This window comes from Rosa chinensis, chromosome 7 (genome assembly GCF_002994745.2).
Source record: "Rosa chinensis cultivar Old Blush chromosome 7, RchiOBHm-V2, whole genome shotgun sequence".
Taxonomy (NCBI): Eukaryota; Viridiplantae; Streptophyta; class Magnoliopsida; order Rosales; family Rosaceae; genus Rosa; species Rosa chinensis.
This window is the reverse complement of record NC_037094.1, coordinates 25,253,957-25,270,843: the sequence shown is the minus strand read 5'-3', so window position 1 is coordinate 25,270,843 and position 16,887 is coordinate 25,253,957. Positions and strand designations below refer to the sequence as shown.

The window sequence follows — 16,887 nt, the reverse complement described above, 5'->3', positions numbered from 1 at the left end:
ACCATATATAGGACTAATAGGGTTGGAGATTCTATCTCAATTAATGGTATTGAAACTTGAGGTGTCAAAATTTGAAGTATAAATGATATTCGGGTCCAAGAATGGTATCAATGGATGGTATTGAGACGAAATTTGAAATAGGAATGATATTTGGGTCCAAGGGTTGGAGATACCCCAAAGGGAAAATACGACTTCAGTCACGCCCGTGACACCACTCAGCGGCGGCGTACTATAGTTGAATGACGTCAGCCGCTCGTTTGATGGACACATCCTGTATTTCAATCTTGGAAATGAAAATTCCAAGACAAGCTCTCTCCCCACCCAGTTTTCCCGCGCTCCCAATTCCCTCAATTTTCTAGGGTTTTATCTCTCTCTCTCTAAACAAAAAAAAAAAAGTTGCTAGGGTTTCCCTATTTAAACTCCCACCTCTCCATAACCTCCCTCTCTATCAACTCAACCCTGTCTCATTCCCGGCCAACCAAAGTTTTCCGGCGATGGACGCGAGGCTAACGGAGGGGGCGATACTGAAGATCACGACGGACTTTGTTGACGACAACTATAAGCCTATCCTGCAAGTGATCGGCTTGAAGCAAATCCACACACACGGCGGCGGCTGGGGCGGCCAGGTCACTGAACGGTACAGGGTGACCGTATCCGATGGGTCCCACACCAAGCAGGGGATGCTGCTCGCTCACCAGAACTTCCTGGTTCAGCAAGGCCACCTTCAGAAGGGCTCCGTTGTCCGCCTGAATCAATTCACCTGCCCCACCATCCAAGGCCGCAAGTATGTGCTAGCTTGTCCTTCCTTTTCGAAATTTGATGCTTTTGGTCAAGTTTAATTGATGCGTATTTCGTTTGGGAGTTCGTATGATTGATGGAATTGAGAGAAAAGGCTAGCTAGGGTACTGAAGCTGTGTTTTAATTTAGAATTCTGGAGTCTAGCGATTTTTTTTTTGCGGTTGGTTTGATTAGGTTATTTGGAGTCTTGGAGTCATTTTTTTGAACATTAATGATGGAAATGAAAGCGAGTAGGAAAATCTGTAACATTATCTAGAAGAAAATAGTAAAATGCAGTCATTAGTAGAACGTACATCTTTTTCGGTTTTGTTTGCTACAGTTACATCCCCTAGTTCTAACTTTTCTCTCATTTGCTGGGTGCAGGATCATCATTATAATCTCATTGAATGTGCTAGTTGATAAATGTGATATCATTGGACAGGCTGCCAGATTTTCGAATGCACAATCCCCAGGGACAATACTTGTAGATGAAACAACCGAGCAATTCGCTTCTTTTGGGCTATAACCTTTCTTGATCGCTTTCCAGAAAATCTCAACATGCTTCCAACATGCAATTTTCTACAAAAATGTGTGTTATATACAGTTAAATCTCTACAAATTTATAGCCTTGGCGAATATTAAATAATCGATAAATTAATAATTTATTAATTTATCAATTGATTAATAACTTATCAATTTATCAAAGTATTCTTTATTTTCTTAAATATTGTTGTATTTTGTTCAATTACATTGTTCAATGTATTATATTGTTCAATGTACTACATTATTCCATTTTATAAACATTAAGCCAACCACAAATCTATTTAAATAAAGAAAAGTCATAGTACACTACAACAAATTTGGGCTTATACAACGAATTGATATGCAAGGATCTATACATTCTTTGCAATAGGTTGTATTATACAAAGAACACCGTAATTCCTTGCATTTAGTTTGCATGACATGTAAGGAAGACATATATTTGTTGCATTTGGTTTCCCAAAGTGAAAGAAGTGAAAAACTCCTTGCATACTATTGAGCGGGGTCATTGCCACTTTGTGTATTCAATCTATTTCTCTCTCAATCTTTTTCTTTTTCATATTATTTGCTCTCTCTCCTCTCTCTCTCTCAAACCCAGACCTAAGGGCACACCAAATACCCAAATCTGAATCTCAAAGGGTTCGTGCATTTTCGCCATCCTTCTCCTTTACACACTCCAATCCCGCTCCATGATCTCTAACGAGAGTTACCAGACAGGCATCTCGAATTGTCGCAAGCGACCTTCGCTGCCTTTCGCTGCCGCAAGGACCGCGTGCTCCGCCTCAACCTCCACCTCTTGGAGGACTAAATCGCCACCACCGTGGACGGTTATGATGGTATTCTGCATGCTTCTACAGCGCCCTGCTCTATTCTTTGAGGGACAGTAAGTAATTTCTTTCAAGAATTTGGGGTTAGGGTTTCAAATTTTCAATTCGGCTTGTTTCAAATTGTTGCCTTCAATTTGGGTTTCACTTTTTTGGGGTTTCTTTTAGATCTGGAGAAGTGGAGATGGCCATCATTGCTTTGATATTCTAGTTCTCTTTTTGTGTTTTGACCTCATGAGGATATGGTATAACTCGTTCTTTTTGGCGTGGAAAGTAAATTACACTGTCTGTGGTCTCACCTGTTAATGTTCACATACGACTTGGAGAAAGATATAACAATGTATAACTGTCCATGCAGATGCCAGATTAAAGATATTTCCATGAACAGATGCAGGATATTAACTGATTTGTAGAAAGATTGAGGATATTAATGGAGTTCTAGTTTTTGTAATGTGTTTTAAGTTTAGTTTGTTACGTAAGAGGATTCAGGAGTAGTTTTGTCTACTTAATAAAGATTGAACCTTGATGGGTGCTGACCTGTTGAATTAAATTCGTAGGTTGCAGGAATTTTCTGACTTAAAATTGTATAGCAAAATAAGAACAGAAAGCATAGATGATAGTAGGCAATCCCATCCTTAAGAAGCTTAGACAAAGCTCTTATCAGTCGGTGCATAATTAGCCTTCTATATAGAAGCCATATATTATAGTTTCCAAGACAGTTTCAAGCGACCATGTGGCATATCTTTTTGGTTGATAATAATACATAAACCAAAATGCTACTGTGTGATAATTTTTTTATTTTTTATTTTTTATTTTCAGACTGACACCAAAAAGATATCTGCTGTCTTGATATTCTTCGAGACAATGCCATACAGATTGGATGAAACCACTGGTTAAATTGACTATGATCAAATACAGTGCTTACCCTTTCTCCTTTCTCTAACTTCTTTATTCTAAGGATTGGAAAGTCAGACTTTGTATCATTATGGCCAACTTTCTCCGGAATCCGGTCGCCGGATTCCTGTCACCGGCCGTTACCCACAGGACTTTTCTGAAAACCTCACCAGAAAGGTTTATTACCCCAATAGACATCTATTACCCCCCCCCCAATAGAAGGGCAATAGAGGTTAACCTTTATTGCCCCCCAATAGAACTTTCGGTAGTCAGAAGAGCATGGGAACTAATCTTCCTAAAATTAGACAAATAAAACTTCGATTAAAGAAAAAAGGAAGAGATTATATCAATTCAAGACGTCTATTGTCCTCCAATAGACGTCTATGCCCCCCCAGATAGATATTCAAAATTTTTTGTTTCTTTCCTTTTGCCCTATTACTTAAAAAAAAAAAAACTTATTTGGGCACCCAGACTATGCTCTGGGCACCCCGTCCTCTTCTTCTCTCTTAGTTCCTGGTCGGAGACCTCGTACCAGAACCCTTACTTCTTCATTGTCTTCCCCGGTTTCAAATTTTTCCATCATAATGTCTTTTGATCGATTTGTGCCCACAAGATGACGACGACGACGCAGAACATGACTCGATCAAACCAAGCTCAAACCCTGCTGGGTGAAAAGGTCGACGAACTTCGAATTGGAACCTTCGAGTGCGGACTGGAGCTCCATCAAGCCACAGAGTACATCGATTTTGGAGCCGTCGTCGGCGGCGAGGCTGCAGATCTCGCAAACGGATTGGTTGACGACGGCGGGGGAAGTGGAACGGAGGCACTAGCAATTGGCGTCTCTGCCATGTTCGAAGTTTAGGGTTTGGGGGGGGAGGGAGGGAGAGAGAGAGAGAGAGAGAGAGAGAGAGAGAGAGAGAGAGAGAGAGAGAGAGAGAGAGAGAGAGAGAGAGAGAGAGAGAGAGGGCGGGGGAAGTGGAGCGGAGGCACTAGAAATTGGCGTCTGTGCCATGTTCGGAGTTTAGGGTTTAGGGGAGGAGGGAGGTAGAGATAGAGAGAGAGAGAGAGAGAGAGAGAGAGAGAGAGAGAGAGAGAGAGAGAGAGAGAGAGAGAGAGAGAGAGAGAGAGAGAGAGAGAGAGAGATCCCAACTTATAAGTGGGTGGTTCAAACTTAATTGTACTGATGCATTTTGTGATTAAAGCCCAAAACTTAAACGAGTGGTTAAGTTGAAACAATATCAGTACAAATGTTGAGTCACAGACAATGTTTTAAAAGGCTGAGGCGTAGCCGAGGCGTTTTCGGGAGAGCCTCAGTAAGGCGTTCGCCTTGAGGCGTAAGGCGTAAGCCTTACGTATAAATGAGCTATATGTATGATATTTCTTTGTTTTCTCACTAATACTAGAACTTATTGTGCCTGCACTACACAACTTCAAAACTAATATCAATTTAAAGTTTTAAGCAGAACATCTAAGTGCTTATATCATAAACAGAACAACTAACAAATTAGTACTTATATATATCAACTTATATCATCAACAGAACTTATATCAAGAAAAAGTGCTTAGGAATTAACAGAAAAATTGCTTAACAAAATTGCATATTTGGCACCAAACAACCAAAAATACAATACATTTTTATCTAGAGCAGTTAGAACAATTGCCCTACACACATCAGAACAATTGCACAGGTACATTGCACTATACTTTGCTACTTACAGGAAAAGGATCCATGGGGATATTGATGTTCCGACAATCAGATTTCCAGTGAGAAATACAAACATCATCCCCACCACATCGAACCAATTCTGCCAAGAAAGAACCAGAGGAACAAAAAAAAAAAAAAACAACCGAATAAACCAGATGACAGGACATGTGAGATCCTAAATAATTAAAGTTGGCCGGGTAACCATTAAAAGAAAATTTTGATTACAATCCCTGGTTAATAGAATCCCTTAATATGCTTACAATCCTACTTCTTATTGTCTCCATGTGCAGTCGAATTTCCAATATATTCAAGTAGAAGAGTACAAACTAACATGAACATGAGTGTTTTCTCCAGAATACAGTGGATGATCGATATATATATATATTATTGGAAGGGGAACAAGTAGAAGCTTACGACCTTATCATGAATTACAGTAAATACAGAGGGACTGAGAGAGAGAAAGACGCACTTAAATTCTTCAAATCGAACTACAACTCCGAAAGTAATAAAATTTCTTGCTCCAATTCTGCAAACAGCCTTAGAGAGAAATCCTTGAGAAAACCAATGGGTCTTGATCATTTTATTAAATTTCCTGCTTGGGAATTGGGACTTGGGAGTGAAGGAGTCGGAGAGTATGCTGCTTTGGCTGATTTGGGGCTTGGCTCGACTTCAGAACTGGACCTAAATGAATTTTGGTGTAAAAAAAAAAAAAAAAAAAAAATCCCCAGGCGTTCACGCAAGACGCCTTCAGCCTCGCTTTGGACGCCTTTCACGCCTTCAGCAGCGCCTTGAGCGCCTCTACGCCTCATCTGCAAAACAGAGGCTTTCTCTTGTACGCTTCACGCTTTATGAGCCTTAAGGTGCGCCTGAGGCGCGCTTTTTAATACCTTGGTCACAGACCATACTTGTCATTTTTTAACACAATATTAAGAAAAACGGTAATTAATGAATGAAATTCTTTTGTTCTTGTTATAAAGTGATTAATAAAAAAGATAAATGATGTAAAATGAAATTCATAAGAATCGTGTTCACCTACTCGGTCGATTCTAGTGGTAAGGTTGGGCGAATTATTAGTTGTTAAGGTTGTACAGAAAATATGACCTAATATATTTTAAAAATAATAATAATAATAATAATAATAAAGGAACATGTCACCTGAATATCTAAAGAAGTTTGTTTGGCACCGAAAAAGGGTCAGCCCGGAACTCTTTGGTGTCTAACGTGATGGTATTATTCACTTGGTCAACATGTGATGGAAGGTTTGATGTCAGTGGTGAGATTAAAATACTTACATAATATTCATTAAATTTCAACTCTTCATATTAACTTTAAGCACTTGTTCTTTAATTGTCTTGAAGCTCACAAAATTTGGCTCTCTCCCTTCCCCCGCTTACAGACTCCACACTGGCAGCATTCTTTTATTGACTGGCTTCGACTACTAATTCTATTGCTTCTATTTATTTTGCTCTGGCTATTAATCTAGCTTCTTTTATCTGGAAAGCCAGGAATGATCTTATCTACAGAACCCAACAAAAATTCTCTATACCACTGCTTCTTGCTTCCATAATTATAGGCATTTGAACCCCAAGTACTCTTTTAAACAGAAGTCTACTTCTCCAGTTATTAAATGGTCCCCTCCTAACCAAGATTGTTTAAAACTTGACTTTGGTGGCTCTGTTTTGTCCTCTTCTTGTGCTGCAGGGGGATTTGTGTTTCGCAATGCTGAAGGCTTTCCTGTTTTAGTAGCTTATACTTCTCTTCCGTCTGTTGACATCTTAATGGCGGAGAGTCTCTCCCTTAGAGCTGCTTTACATGCAGCTTTGATCCATGGTTTTCAGTCTTTGGACATTGAAGGCGACTCAAAACTTCTTATTGATGCTTTGACAGACAAAAATCAAATCCCCTGGCACATTAAACTGCTCATCCATGACATCAAGTTGCCCAGTTTGGACACAACACTCGCCCTCAGGCTTGGTCTAATGCTCTCCCATTGACAGCTTGTCATGCTTTCCTCTTTGATTCATTAGGTGTAGGTTGTGTTAGAGGTTCTGGTTTTTAATTTCTTTTCTCCTTTCGGCAGGAAAAAAAAAAAAAAAATCTTTAATGGTGGGTGACCACAAGTTTTTCAATCAACTGCTGACCAGATGAATGCTGTTGAACAAGAGTGCATTGATAACGTGAAAAGACTACCGGTAACTTAAAAACAAGACAAAAAAAAAAAATCAATTGGATACAGTATTCAAAGTTTGATGATGTTACTAATAACATCTCAGGAAAAAAAAATAGAAATACCATCTTTATATATATAAACATGGATCCTCCGAAAGTATTCAAGGAACTCCCAGAAGGACAGGACAAAAACCATATTGAAAGCTAAGGGTTAAAGAGAACTTCAACAACCCTCCCAAATTCCAGAGAACCTGCATTACATAGCCATGGGGTGATTGGGGTCATTGAAGTGGCTGAATTTGTTGCCATGAGTCATGCTATTTACCTTGTGTATTAAGGATATTCCTGTTTATGTTGTAATCTATGTTAATTAGACTTTAATTAGGATTATTACTTACCTTATGGTACACGGATTGGATCTATACATACTTATCCTCCTTGCGAGAAGAAACATCTCAGAAAAACCATTCTCAAATTGTAATCTTATCATCTTTGACTTGTTATCAGAGCAAAGATCCTATTAACACTTTGACTCTTTGTTTCTTTGATCTTTCTTCTTTACCAAATTCATTGGGCACGATTTTATTCTATGAAGACTTGCGCCACTCAAACCTAAACTTAAAGTTTGAGACTGTTGACCAGTTGCCAGAAGGCTGTTCGCTATTTTTGATCTATTCTCCACAGCATAACTGAGTGTGTTGTGTTTGTTTTATTTCTTGTAATGGAGTTTGAAGCTCTTGTCAATTGTGGTCATCAATCCACACTAAAGGTTATATGCTATTGCAAGAAGTATAGACATACTAAAGCAATTCTGTAAGTATTTTGGGCGCCTGTTTCCATTCAACACAAGATCTCTTAAGGGTACTAGGAGACTTGAGTACTAAAGATTGAGAAAAGTTTTTTCTCCTACTTTTCCGGTGGCCCTAGGAGAATGAAGGATCAAGAAGTGCGCAAATCAAGCTCACTGATCTCGAGTTAAGGTAGTTTGCATATCATATCAATTTGCATGTGATTGATGCATATATTGTGGATCTAAACTCTCTGTAGTCTTATCGGGTTTTAAGGGAAGAAGTTTAGAAAATCTTATTTGTATTTAGAATTGTTTTGAATGCATATCAGATAACTATATTTAGAGATCACAATTACTTGATTTCAATTAGGATTAAGTGAGTCTCACGTTTTGTTTGAAAAAAACCTTCCAAGTTTATCCCAATCTATGATCAATGTGATCGGATTGAGGAGGAGTCTTGTTCTTCTATAAAAGGTTTTGAAACTGCATTACAAAATCAAAGTTTTGAACGGTGAGATTTCTTGGTGCTGCATAGTCTGTGTAAACTGTTTTGCAAAACTCTCTTTTGTATTATTTGTTCTCTTTCTTTGTTTCACTGCATTCTTCACTTCCATAGTACTTGAGATCAGTGAGGCCTTGAGTGAAGAGCCAAATTGAAGGATTGTTAAGTTTGTTCCATCAACGTAGATCGATTCATACTGTGTAGAATAGGTCTTTGAAATTGTAAACAAGTTAGCTTTGTTGCTAGTAAAGTGGTTGTGTTGAATACCACATTACCATTACTTGTGATTTGTAATTGCTTGGATTCATATTGGATTTGATTCTCGTGTAGGCTACGTTATAAGCCTAGCAGTGAAGTTTCCTCAGTAGTGAGGTTTACACTGCGTCAGCAAAATTCTAATGTGTGTGATTGAATTCATTGAACTACGCTCACGTGTTGATCATTCCCATAAGTTTTGCTCCATCTAGTGTTTTCAAATTTGCTACAAACTGATTGGTTATCCACCTTGTTATTTTGACAAACATGAATCTCGTGATAAGAATATTGCATTAGATGTTCGCAATAAGGGTAAGATTTGTGTTGCTTTACATATTTTTGAATTTACTAGTGATAATATGTGGATAGTCGATTCCAGAGCATTAGATCACATTGACCTTTGACTGTAGTCTATGTACCCATTTATCTTGACCACCTATATCTTGTGTCACTATTGCCAATGGTGATTCTTTCTCAATCTTTGGCACTAGTTCAACTCAAGCCACTCTCAGACTCACATTGCATAATGTCTTATATGTGTCTGACCTGTATAATCGTTTAATATCGCTTCCTCAGTTAAATGCTCAAGCTAAATATTTAGTAACTTTTTACTCTTTGTGTGTCATTTTTAAGGACCTCTTCACCAAGGAAATGATTGGCAGGGGCTATTTGAGGGGTGACTATTTCATCTGGATTGCATGTGCGCGGGGCAGAAGGTCGAGAAAATGGCCCGAGCAGCTATGATCTCTACCAGGGCTACTAATTAGCTAAGTGAACTTTTGTTATGGCATTGTAGATAAGGACATCTTTTGTTTAGTGTCATGAAAAAGTCAATGATGTCCTTTCTTTTAGTTGTTGATGATTCTAAATTGCATTCTAATTAGTCATACATGTATCTTGATCAAGAGTAATCATGTCAATTATCCTCTAAGTACTAGTAATAAAAGTCTGATCCCTTTTGAACTTATTCATTCGGATGTTTGGGGTCCTTGAGATTCTTCATTGTCTGGAAAGCAATGGTTTGTGTTATTCATTGATGATTGTAGTTATTTTACCTGGGCAGCCTGGCTTAAATACAAATTTGAAGTTTTTTTAGCCTTTCAGCAATTCTGTGCACCTGTCCGAATTACCCAGTTTAGGGGCAATATCAAAGTTTTTTAGTCTAATAATAGGAGAGAGTTTGTCAAATTCTTATTTTCAACAGATTTTTCATTTAAATGGGATCATTAATCAAACAACTTGTACTCAAACTCTAGAAAAAAAAAAAAAAAAAAAAAAAAAAAAAAGGGTGTCAGAAAGAAAAAATCGTTATGTTCTTGATATAGCTCGTTCGCTCTTGTTTAGAGCTTATTTGCCCAAACAGGTTTGGGAGATGCAGTTCTCACAGCATGTCATCTCATAAACCGGTTACCTCCTATGTTCTCAATGGTCAGATTTCTTACAAAATTCTTTCTTGTCATGTCTTTATTCCCTCATTTCATAATCTTTGTTTTTATGTCTTTCGTTGTGTCATTTTCGTTCAGTTCCTAAGAATTAGCATACCAAACTTGATGCCAGAGCTCTGAAGTGTGTTTCTGTGAGGTATGGTGTAAACCAAAAAGGCTACAAGCTAGTGCTTTCATCCTCCGACTCAAACAGTGTATCTCACCATAAATGTGACTTTATATGAGGATCAGTGGCGGATCCAAGTTTCTCTTACACTCAGTGAATGGAAAAACGAAATCTTTTTTTTTTTTAACATTGATGGTGGAATTCAAGGATAGTATATAGTACATGCTTAATTGGGCTATAGCATGCAACTTTTTTGTTTTTCCTAATAAAATAGCCTTAATTATCCAAAGGGTCTTTCAATTTGTACCCAGCATATTTCTAAGTAGACTCAGCAATAATATTTTATGTTAAATTGTTCCAACTTTGTCCCTGTATGGTTGAAAAAAAAAATTGCACAGTTCCTCAGCCAACCGTCCCCTTTGGCTCTTTTCCTTCATCTCCAGCAGCATTTTCTTCCTCCCTCTGTGAAAATCATAAGGCAAACAACTGAACTCTCCAATACCCAAACAGAATTGTGAAAATCAACCACATATGGCTATTCTATTAGTGAACATTAATACGAGGTTAGAACTGTGAAAATCAAACCTCCTCAGCCTCCTTTGCGTCCGCGTGATGAGCAATGGCTCAGCTAAACTTTTCTGCATGAGATCTCTCTCTCTTTCTTCCCTGAGCAGTTGGCTTAGTTTCCCTTTTGCTACCAGATGAAAAATATATTCATGGTTTCATGGTGTTGATTGAACCCACCATCATTCTCTATTTTCTTTAACTAGTTTTGCAATTCCAAATTGAATTGTTAACTATCAAATTGGCATGTCTCTGATCTTTTATCATCTTGACAATTGCTTCTTTGATGAAGCCACACCGTTTTATATCGAACTGACATGATTCACAGTCTACACAATTTTTGTTCGCAACCCTATGAAGCAATTCAGAAACCCAATATTCTAAATGATGAAAAAGTTAAACTACCCAGTGGAGAGGGATAGTCAAGAAAGCCAGCAAGAAAATTTGATGTAGAGTTGGGGAAGGAAGTTGGGTACGGCTAGAAGGCTTTTTGAAAAGGTAAGGGTAAAATTGGAAATATAGGAAAAAAATTTATATGCTGGGTATAGATAGATATTTGCTTGGTTCACTTAGCAAGACCCGTATTCTAAATCTCCAATCCCTATCTATCTTAGCCCCAATTTGGCCCCGAGGTGATTGTGGATTAAGTAACTTATTTCTCAATTTAAGTTGCTAGAGCTGTTTGGTAAAACAACTGTTGACACCCAAAAATCCAGCTAACAAGCCTAATTCATGCTTTAAGCCCAATTCATATTTCAAGGCGAATTACACCTGCAACCATCACGCCACGCACGTGGACCCAAACCACATTCATGCACTTGGGGCTTACAAGAATGAGTGTGGTGTGGAAGGTTACAGAAAAGTATGATGTCCATCGCGAGTTTTAGGCATGCTAATAATTTTGGACTTGGGACCAAAATTCAAGCCAGCACCACAATTCTCTATATGGGCAAGGTGAAGAAGAGAGATAGCACAATTCAAGCTCAATATCTCATTAATAAGGATAAAGCCAACCAACAAGCTAAGAAACCCAAAGCCCATTGAAACAATCCTCTCAGCCAAAGCCCATTGAAACCATCTTCTCACAATCCCACCCAAATAAGAAACTGACCACGTCCAAAATCTTGATCCTAGCAGCATAACAAAATCCCAGCAGCGCAGCAGAAAACCTGGGAATGCAATCCCAACAGTAGATTTCAGCAGCGGGAATCCTAGAATGGTAATCTCAACAGCCAGATTTCTGGGATTACGATCACAGATACACGCCAAAGACAAGGCAGCAAGCTTAATGCTGCATCACACATCAATTCTCCTATAGGAGTTCTTACTATTGTGAAGGGGCATTTAGAAACAACCCCAAAAAACCCATACGCAATGCAAACCCAAGCAATTCCCCATACTCATCCCAAAAACTCATCCAGATCCAACCCAAAAACGCATATGCAAGCCAAGAAACAAAATCAAGAAATTTTCCCAACACCTAACCCAAAAATCCACTTCCAGTCTAAAAACTCATCAACCAGGATGGCTATGAGCAAGATTGGTTAGCTTATCAGCCACAAAATTAACCTCTCTATGCACAGGTTGAAAGACAACACTATGAAACTGCTGCGATAAAAGATAATTTCAAACTTGATCAAGTGATCAAGTCATACACGGCACCCAATCCACCCATAAAAAACTATTTAATAATAAAATCTCATTAAAAATTTAATATAAAAATGAGAAAGTAAAAACTATACCTTTCTTTAATTCTTTTTCTTCAACGCACGCAGTTCTTCTTTTTCTTCTTCCGTCATCTACGGTAGTCGACCTTTTTCTTTTTCTTCAGCTATTGAGCTATTGTACTATCAACTCTCAATCAGGTTTCTTCCAGAGGTATTTTACTTTTCTCTTTATACATCTAAATTTAAATTTAAATTATAGAGTTTCAATTTAAATGTTTCTGAATTTGGGGCTGAATCTATATTGACGAAGTTGCTACAAAGAATCGTAGAGTACAACTTAAGATCAGGTAGTCAGACTGTGTTTTAACTTGATCTATTTTGCATATTTAACTTGATCAGTTTTATATGTAGCAATGAGATCTACTTGTTTCAGTGAGTTGATTTTGGATTGTACAAAATTTTATTTATTTATATTCATATATTTCGGAATTTTTATCAAATGGAAATTTAGCCCAGCTTGTTTCAAAATCCTGGCTCCTCCGTCCCTGATGAAATTGAAACCAAGTAGGAATATCTGTAACATTGTCTGGGAGAAAACAGTAAAATGCAGTCATTAGTAGATCGTACATCTTTTAGGTTTCTTTGTGTCTGCTGTTACGTTAGATGGAAGTTGTTTGCTACACTTACATCCCCTAGTTCTAACTTTTCTCTCATTTGCTGGGTGCAGGATCATCATTATTGTCTCATTGGATGTGCTAGTTGATAAATGTGATGTGATATCACTGGACAGGCTGACAGATTTTCGAATGCACAATCCCCAGGGACAAGACTTGTAGATCAAACAACCGAGCAATTCGCTTCTTCTACCCTCTCTTTCGACTCAACCCTCGCTCATTCCCGACCAACCAAACCCTTCAATTTTCCTGTGATGGACCCGAGGCTAACAGAGGGGGCGATACTGAAGATCACAACGGAGTTTGTTGACGACAACTATAAGCCTATCCTGCAAGTGATCGACTTGAAGCAGATCCACACACAGCGCGGCGGCGGCCAGGTCACTGAGCGGTACAGGGTGGTCATCTCCGATGGGTCCCACACTGCGCAGGGGATACTGAGCACTCAGCAGAACTTCCTGGTTCAGCAAGGCCACCTTCAGAAGGGCTCCTTTGTCTGCCTAAATCAATTCATCTGCACCACCATCCAAGGCCGCATGTATGTGCTAGCTTGTCCTTCCTTTTCGAATTTGATGCTTTTGGTCAAAGTTTAATTGATTCGTGCTTCGTTTGGGAGTTTGTGTGATTAATGGAATTGAGAGAAAAGGCTAGGAACGTACTGCAACTGTGTTCTAGTTAATTTAGAATTCTGGAGTCTAGTGATTTTTTTTTTTGCGGTTGGTTTAATTAATTAGGTTTGGAATCCTTTTTTTGAACATTGATGATGGAATTGAAACCAAGTAGGAATATCTGTAACATTGTCTAGAAGAAAATGACTGCATTTTACTATTAGTAGATAGTACATCTTTTCGGTTTCTTACGAGATGGAAGTTGTTAATTTGCTACAGTTACATTCCCTAGTTCTAATTTTTCTCTCATTTGCTGGGTGCAGGATCATCATTATTGTCTTATTGGATGTTCTAGTTAATAAATGTGATATCATTGGACAGGCTGCCAGATTTTCGAATGCACTATCCTCACGGACAAGACTTGTAGATCAAACAACTGAGACAATTATAAGCGAACCCTACAGTCTTCCGGCGATGGACGCGAGGCTAACGGAGGGGGCGATACTGAAGATCACGACGGAGTATTTTGACGACAACTATAAGCCTATCCTACAAGTGATCGACTTGAAGCAAATCCACACACATGGCGGCGGCCAGGTCACTGAACGGTACAGGGTGGCCGTATCCGATGGGTCCCACACCGAGCAGGGGATGCTGGCCACTCAGCAGAACTTCCTGGTTCAGCAAGGCCACCTTCAGAAGGGCTCCGTTGTCCGCCTGAAGCAATTCACCTGCCCCACCATCCAAGGCCGCAAGTATGTGCTAGCTTGTCCTTCCTTTTCGAAATTTGATGCTTTTGGTCAAGTTTAATTGATTCGTGCTTCGTTTGGGAGTTTGTGTGAATAATGGAATTGAGAGAAAAGGCTAGGAACGTACTGAAGCTGTGTTCTAGTTAATTTAATTAGAATTCTGGAGTCTAGTATTTTTTTTTTTTTGCGGTTGGTTTGATTAATTAGGTTTGGAGTCCTTTTTTTGAACATTGATGATGGAATTGAAACCAAGTAGGAATATCTGTAACATTGTCTAGAAGAAAATAGTAAAATGCAGTCATTAGTAGATAGTACATCTTTTCGGTTTCTTACGAGATGGAAGTTGTTAATTTGCTACAGTTACATTCCCTAGTTCTAACTTTTCTCTCATGTTGCTGGGTGCAGGATCATCCTTATTGTCGTATTGGATGTTCTAGTTGATAAATGTGATATCATTGGACAGGCTGCCAGATTTTCGAATGCACTATCCCCACGGACAAGACTTGTAGATCAAACAACTGAGACAATTATAAGCGAACCCTACAGTCTTCCGGCGATGGACGCGAGGCTAACGGAGGGGGCGATACTGAACATCACGACGGAGTATTTTGACGACAACTATAAGCCTATCCTGCAAGTGATCGACTTGAAGCAAATCCACACACATGGCGGCGGCCAGGTCACTGAACGGTACAGGGTGGCCGTATCCGATGGGTACCACACCGAGCAGGGGATGCTGGCCACTCAGCAGAACTTCCTGGTTCAGCAAGGCCACCTTCAGAAGGGCTCCGTTGTCCGCCTGAATCAATTCACCTGCACCACCATCCAAGGCCGCAAGTATGTGCTAGCTTGTCCTTCCTTTTCAAAATTTGATGCTTTTGGTCAAGTTTAATTGATGCGTGTTTCGTTTAGGAGTTTGTATGATTGATGGAATTGAGAGAAAAGGCTAGCTAGGGTTGATAGACTCAACCTATACCAGCAGAATAACAGAGAGGAACAAAGGCTAAAGAGAATGCAAAATTTTCATAGATAATTCAAAATAGAGAGCCAATACAAAATATAAGGGAGTTCGCATCAGGTTACATTATGGAGTATGGACCACTGGTGCCAGCTGTCCAAGTAAGGCTAATGGATCCTGAAGATGGGCTCTTAGTACATTCAATTGGGCTAACTAGATAAAGGCCGCTAGGGGTTAACAGTGATCTCATCAAGGGTACTGAAGCTGTGTTTTAGTTGAGTCTAGCGGTTTTTTTTTTTTTGCGATTGGTTTGATTAGGTTAATTTGGAGTCTTGGAGTCCTTTTTTGAACATTAATGATGGAAATGAAAGCTAGTAGGAAAATCTGTAACATTATCTAGAAGAAAATAGTAAAATGCAGTCATTAGTAGAACGTACATCTTTTTCGGTTTCTTTGTGTCTGCTGTTACGTTAGATGCATGGAAGTTGTCTGCTACAGTTCTAGTTTTAACTCTCTCATTTGCTGGGTGCAGGATCATCATTATAATCTCATTGAATGTGCTAGTTGATAAATGTGATATCATTGGACAGGCTGCCGGATTTTCGAATGCACTATCCCAATGGACAATACTTATAGATCAAACAACCGAGCAATTCGGTTCCTTGGGGCTATAATCTTTCTTGGTCGTCTTCTATAAAATTCAACATGCTTCCAACATGCAATTTTTTTACAAAAATGTGTGTTATATACAGTTAAATCTCTACAAATTAATAGAGTTGGCAAAGAGAAATTTTATTAACACACAGCTATCTTCTTAATACACATCCATCAATTTTTTTTTATACATTTTTCCTTCATTATGCCTCTTTTACCCTTTTCCTCTTTCTCTCTTTCCCCACCTGCAACTTTTCTTTCTTCTCCGGCCGCCTTTGCATATCATGTTCTATGTAAATCTGGCATAAATGTATAATACATCAATCCAGTGGAATGTAAAATTATAGACTTTGAAACATATTGTTTTTCATTGCAGCGATTAACTTAAAACTTATAGCATCTCTACACTTTCATCAAACAATTATTATAAACCAAGATGATCATTGAGGTTTGATTAATTCATCTGTCCATAAAGATAAGATTGTTCTTTCAAAGAAAAAAATATCAGATCGATTGTTCAATTTGATAGACATTAAATTGAAGAATCATTCAATGTCGAACGAGGTTTTGAGCTCTGCAACGGTGCAACCCAAACAATCCTTCCCCCCGCCCTCCCCGCCCTCCACACACTCACACACACACACACACCCCTATATAACTATGTAAGTCTCGCCACCTTCTCCCCATCCAACAACTGCTGGCCTTCGGCGACTTAGGCTCCCCATCGCGGCCTTTCCTTCAAGCTGATTCGAGATGAAGTCTTTTTTTTTCTTCTTCTTCTTCTAAAGTTGGGGTAAAACAGGATTTTTAATTTTTACAAAAAAGTACGTGGAGTGTGTATCTAACAAACAAAGGTGTGTGAATAAAATTACCCGTTGGCAAATATATTAAATAATTGATAAATTAATAGTTGTTTAAGTAAATCCATATTTGTGTGTCCGGCCCAAACTCTAAGTTACTTGACCTAATGGTAATAGGGTTTAATTAGAAGAATCTAGATATTCTT

At 38.7% G+C, this 16,887-nt stretch overlaps 2 protein-coding genes across 3 annotated transcripts; both read left to right on the top strand.

Annotated features, from left to right (window-relative positions):
- Window positions 1-345: 345 nt before the first annotated feature.
- On the top strand, window positions 346-1,399 carry LOC112175412 (replication protein A 70 kDa DNA-binding subunit A-like). Its single transcript, XM_024313086.2, has 2 exons — window positions 346-784; window positions 1,162-1,399. Exons 1-2 carry the CDS (start codon window positions 495-497, stop codon window positions 1,301-1,303), a joined length of 432 nt encoding a protein of 143 aa, XP_024168854.1. The 5' UTR covers window positions 346-494; the 3' UTR covers window positions 1,304-1,399.
- A 10,899-nt stretch (window positions 1,400-12,298) lies between these two features.
- LOC112175411 lies at window positions 12,299-16,239 on the top strand. 2 transcript variants are annotated; one of them, XM_024313084.2, is made up of 5 exons: window positions 12,299-12,449; window positions 12,966-13,450; window positions 13,844-14,275; window positions 14,675-15,106; window positions 15,760-16,239. In XM_024313084.2, exons 2-5 carry the CDS (start codon window positions 13,167-13,169, stop codon window positions 15,899-15,901), a joined length of 1,290 nt encoding a protein of 429 aa, XP_024168852.1. In that variant the 5' UTR covers window positions 12,299-12,449; window positions 12,966-13,166; the 3' UTR covers window positions 15,902-16,239. The 2 variants fall into 2 exon arrangements, with proteins under 2 accessions (XP_024168852.1, XP_024168853.1); XM_024313085.2 differs by lacking the exon at window positions 12,299-12,449 and adding an exon at window positions 12,565-12,585.
- Window positions 16,240-16,887: the final 648 nt, after the last annotated feature.

What these genes read in the sequence shown, in the direction of transcription:
- LOC112175412 (XM_024313086.2), top strand. Translation starts at nt 495, where the DNA reads ATGGACGCGAGGCTAACGGAGGGGGCGATACTGAAGATCACGACGGAC. An exon ending in CCCACCATCCAAGGCCGCAA is followed by an intron (nt 785 to 1,161) that starts GTATGTGCTAGC and finishes TGCTGGGTGCAG; the next exon opens with GATCATCATTATAATCTCAT.
- LOC112175411 (XM_024313084.2), top strand. Translation starts at nt 13,167, where the DNA reads ATGGACCCGAGGCTAACAGAGGGGGCGATACTGAAGATCACAACGGAG. An exon ending in CCCACCATCCAAGGCCGCAA is followed by an intron (nt 14,276 to 14,674) that starts GTATGTGCTAGC and finishes TGCTGGGTGCAG; the next exon opens with GATCATCCTTATTGTCGTAT. An exon ending in ACCACCATCCAAGGCCGCAA is followed by an intron (nt 15,107 to 15,759) that starts GTATGTGCTAGC and finishes TGCTGGGTGCAG; the next exon opens with GATCATCATTATAATCTCAT.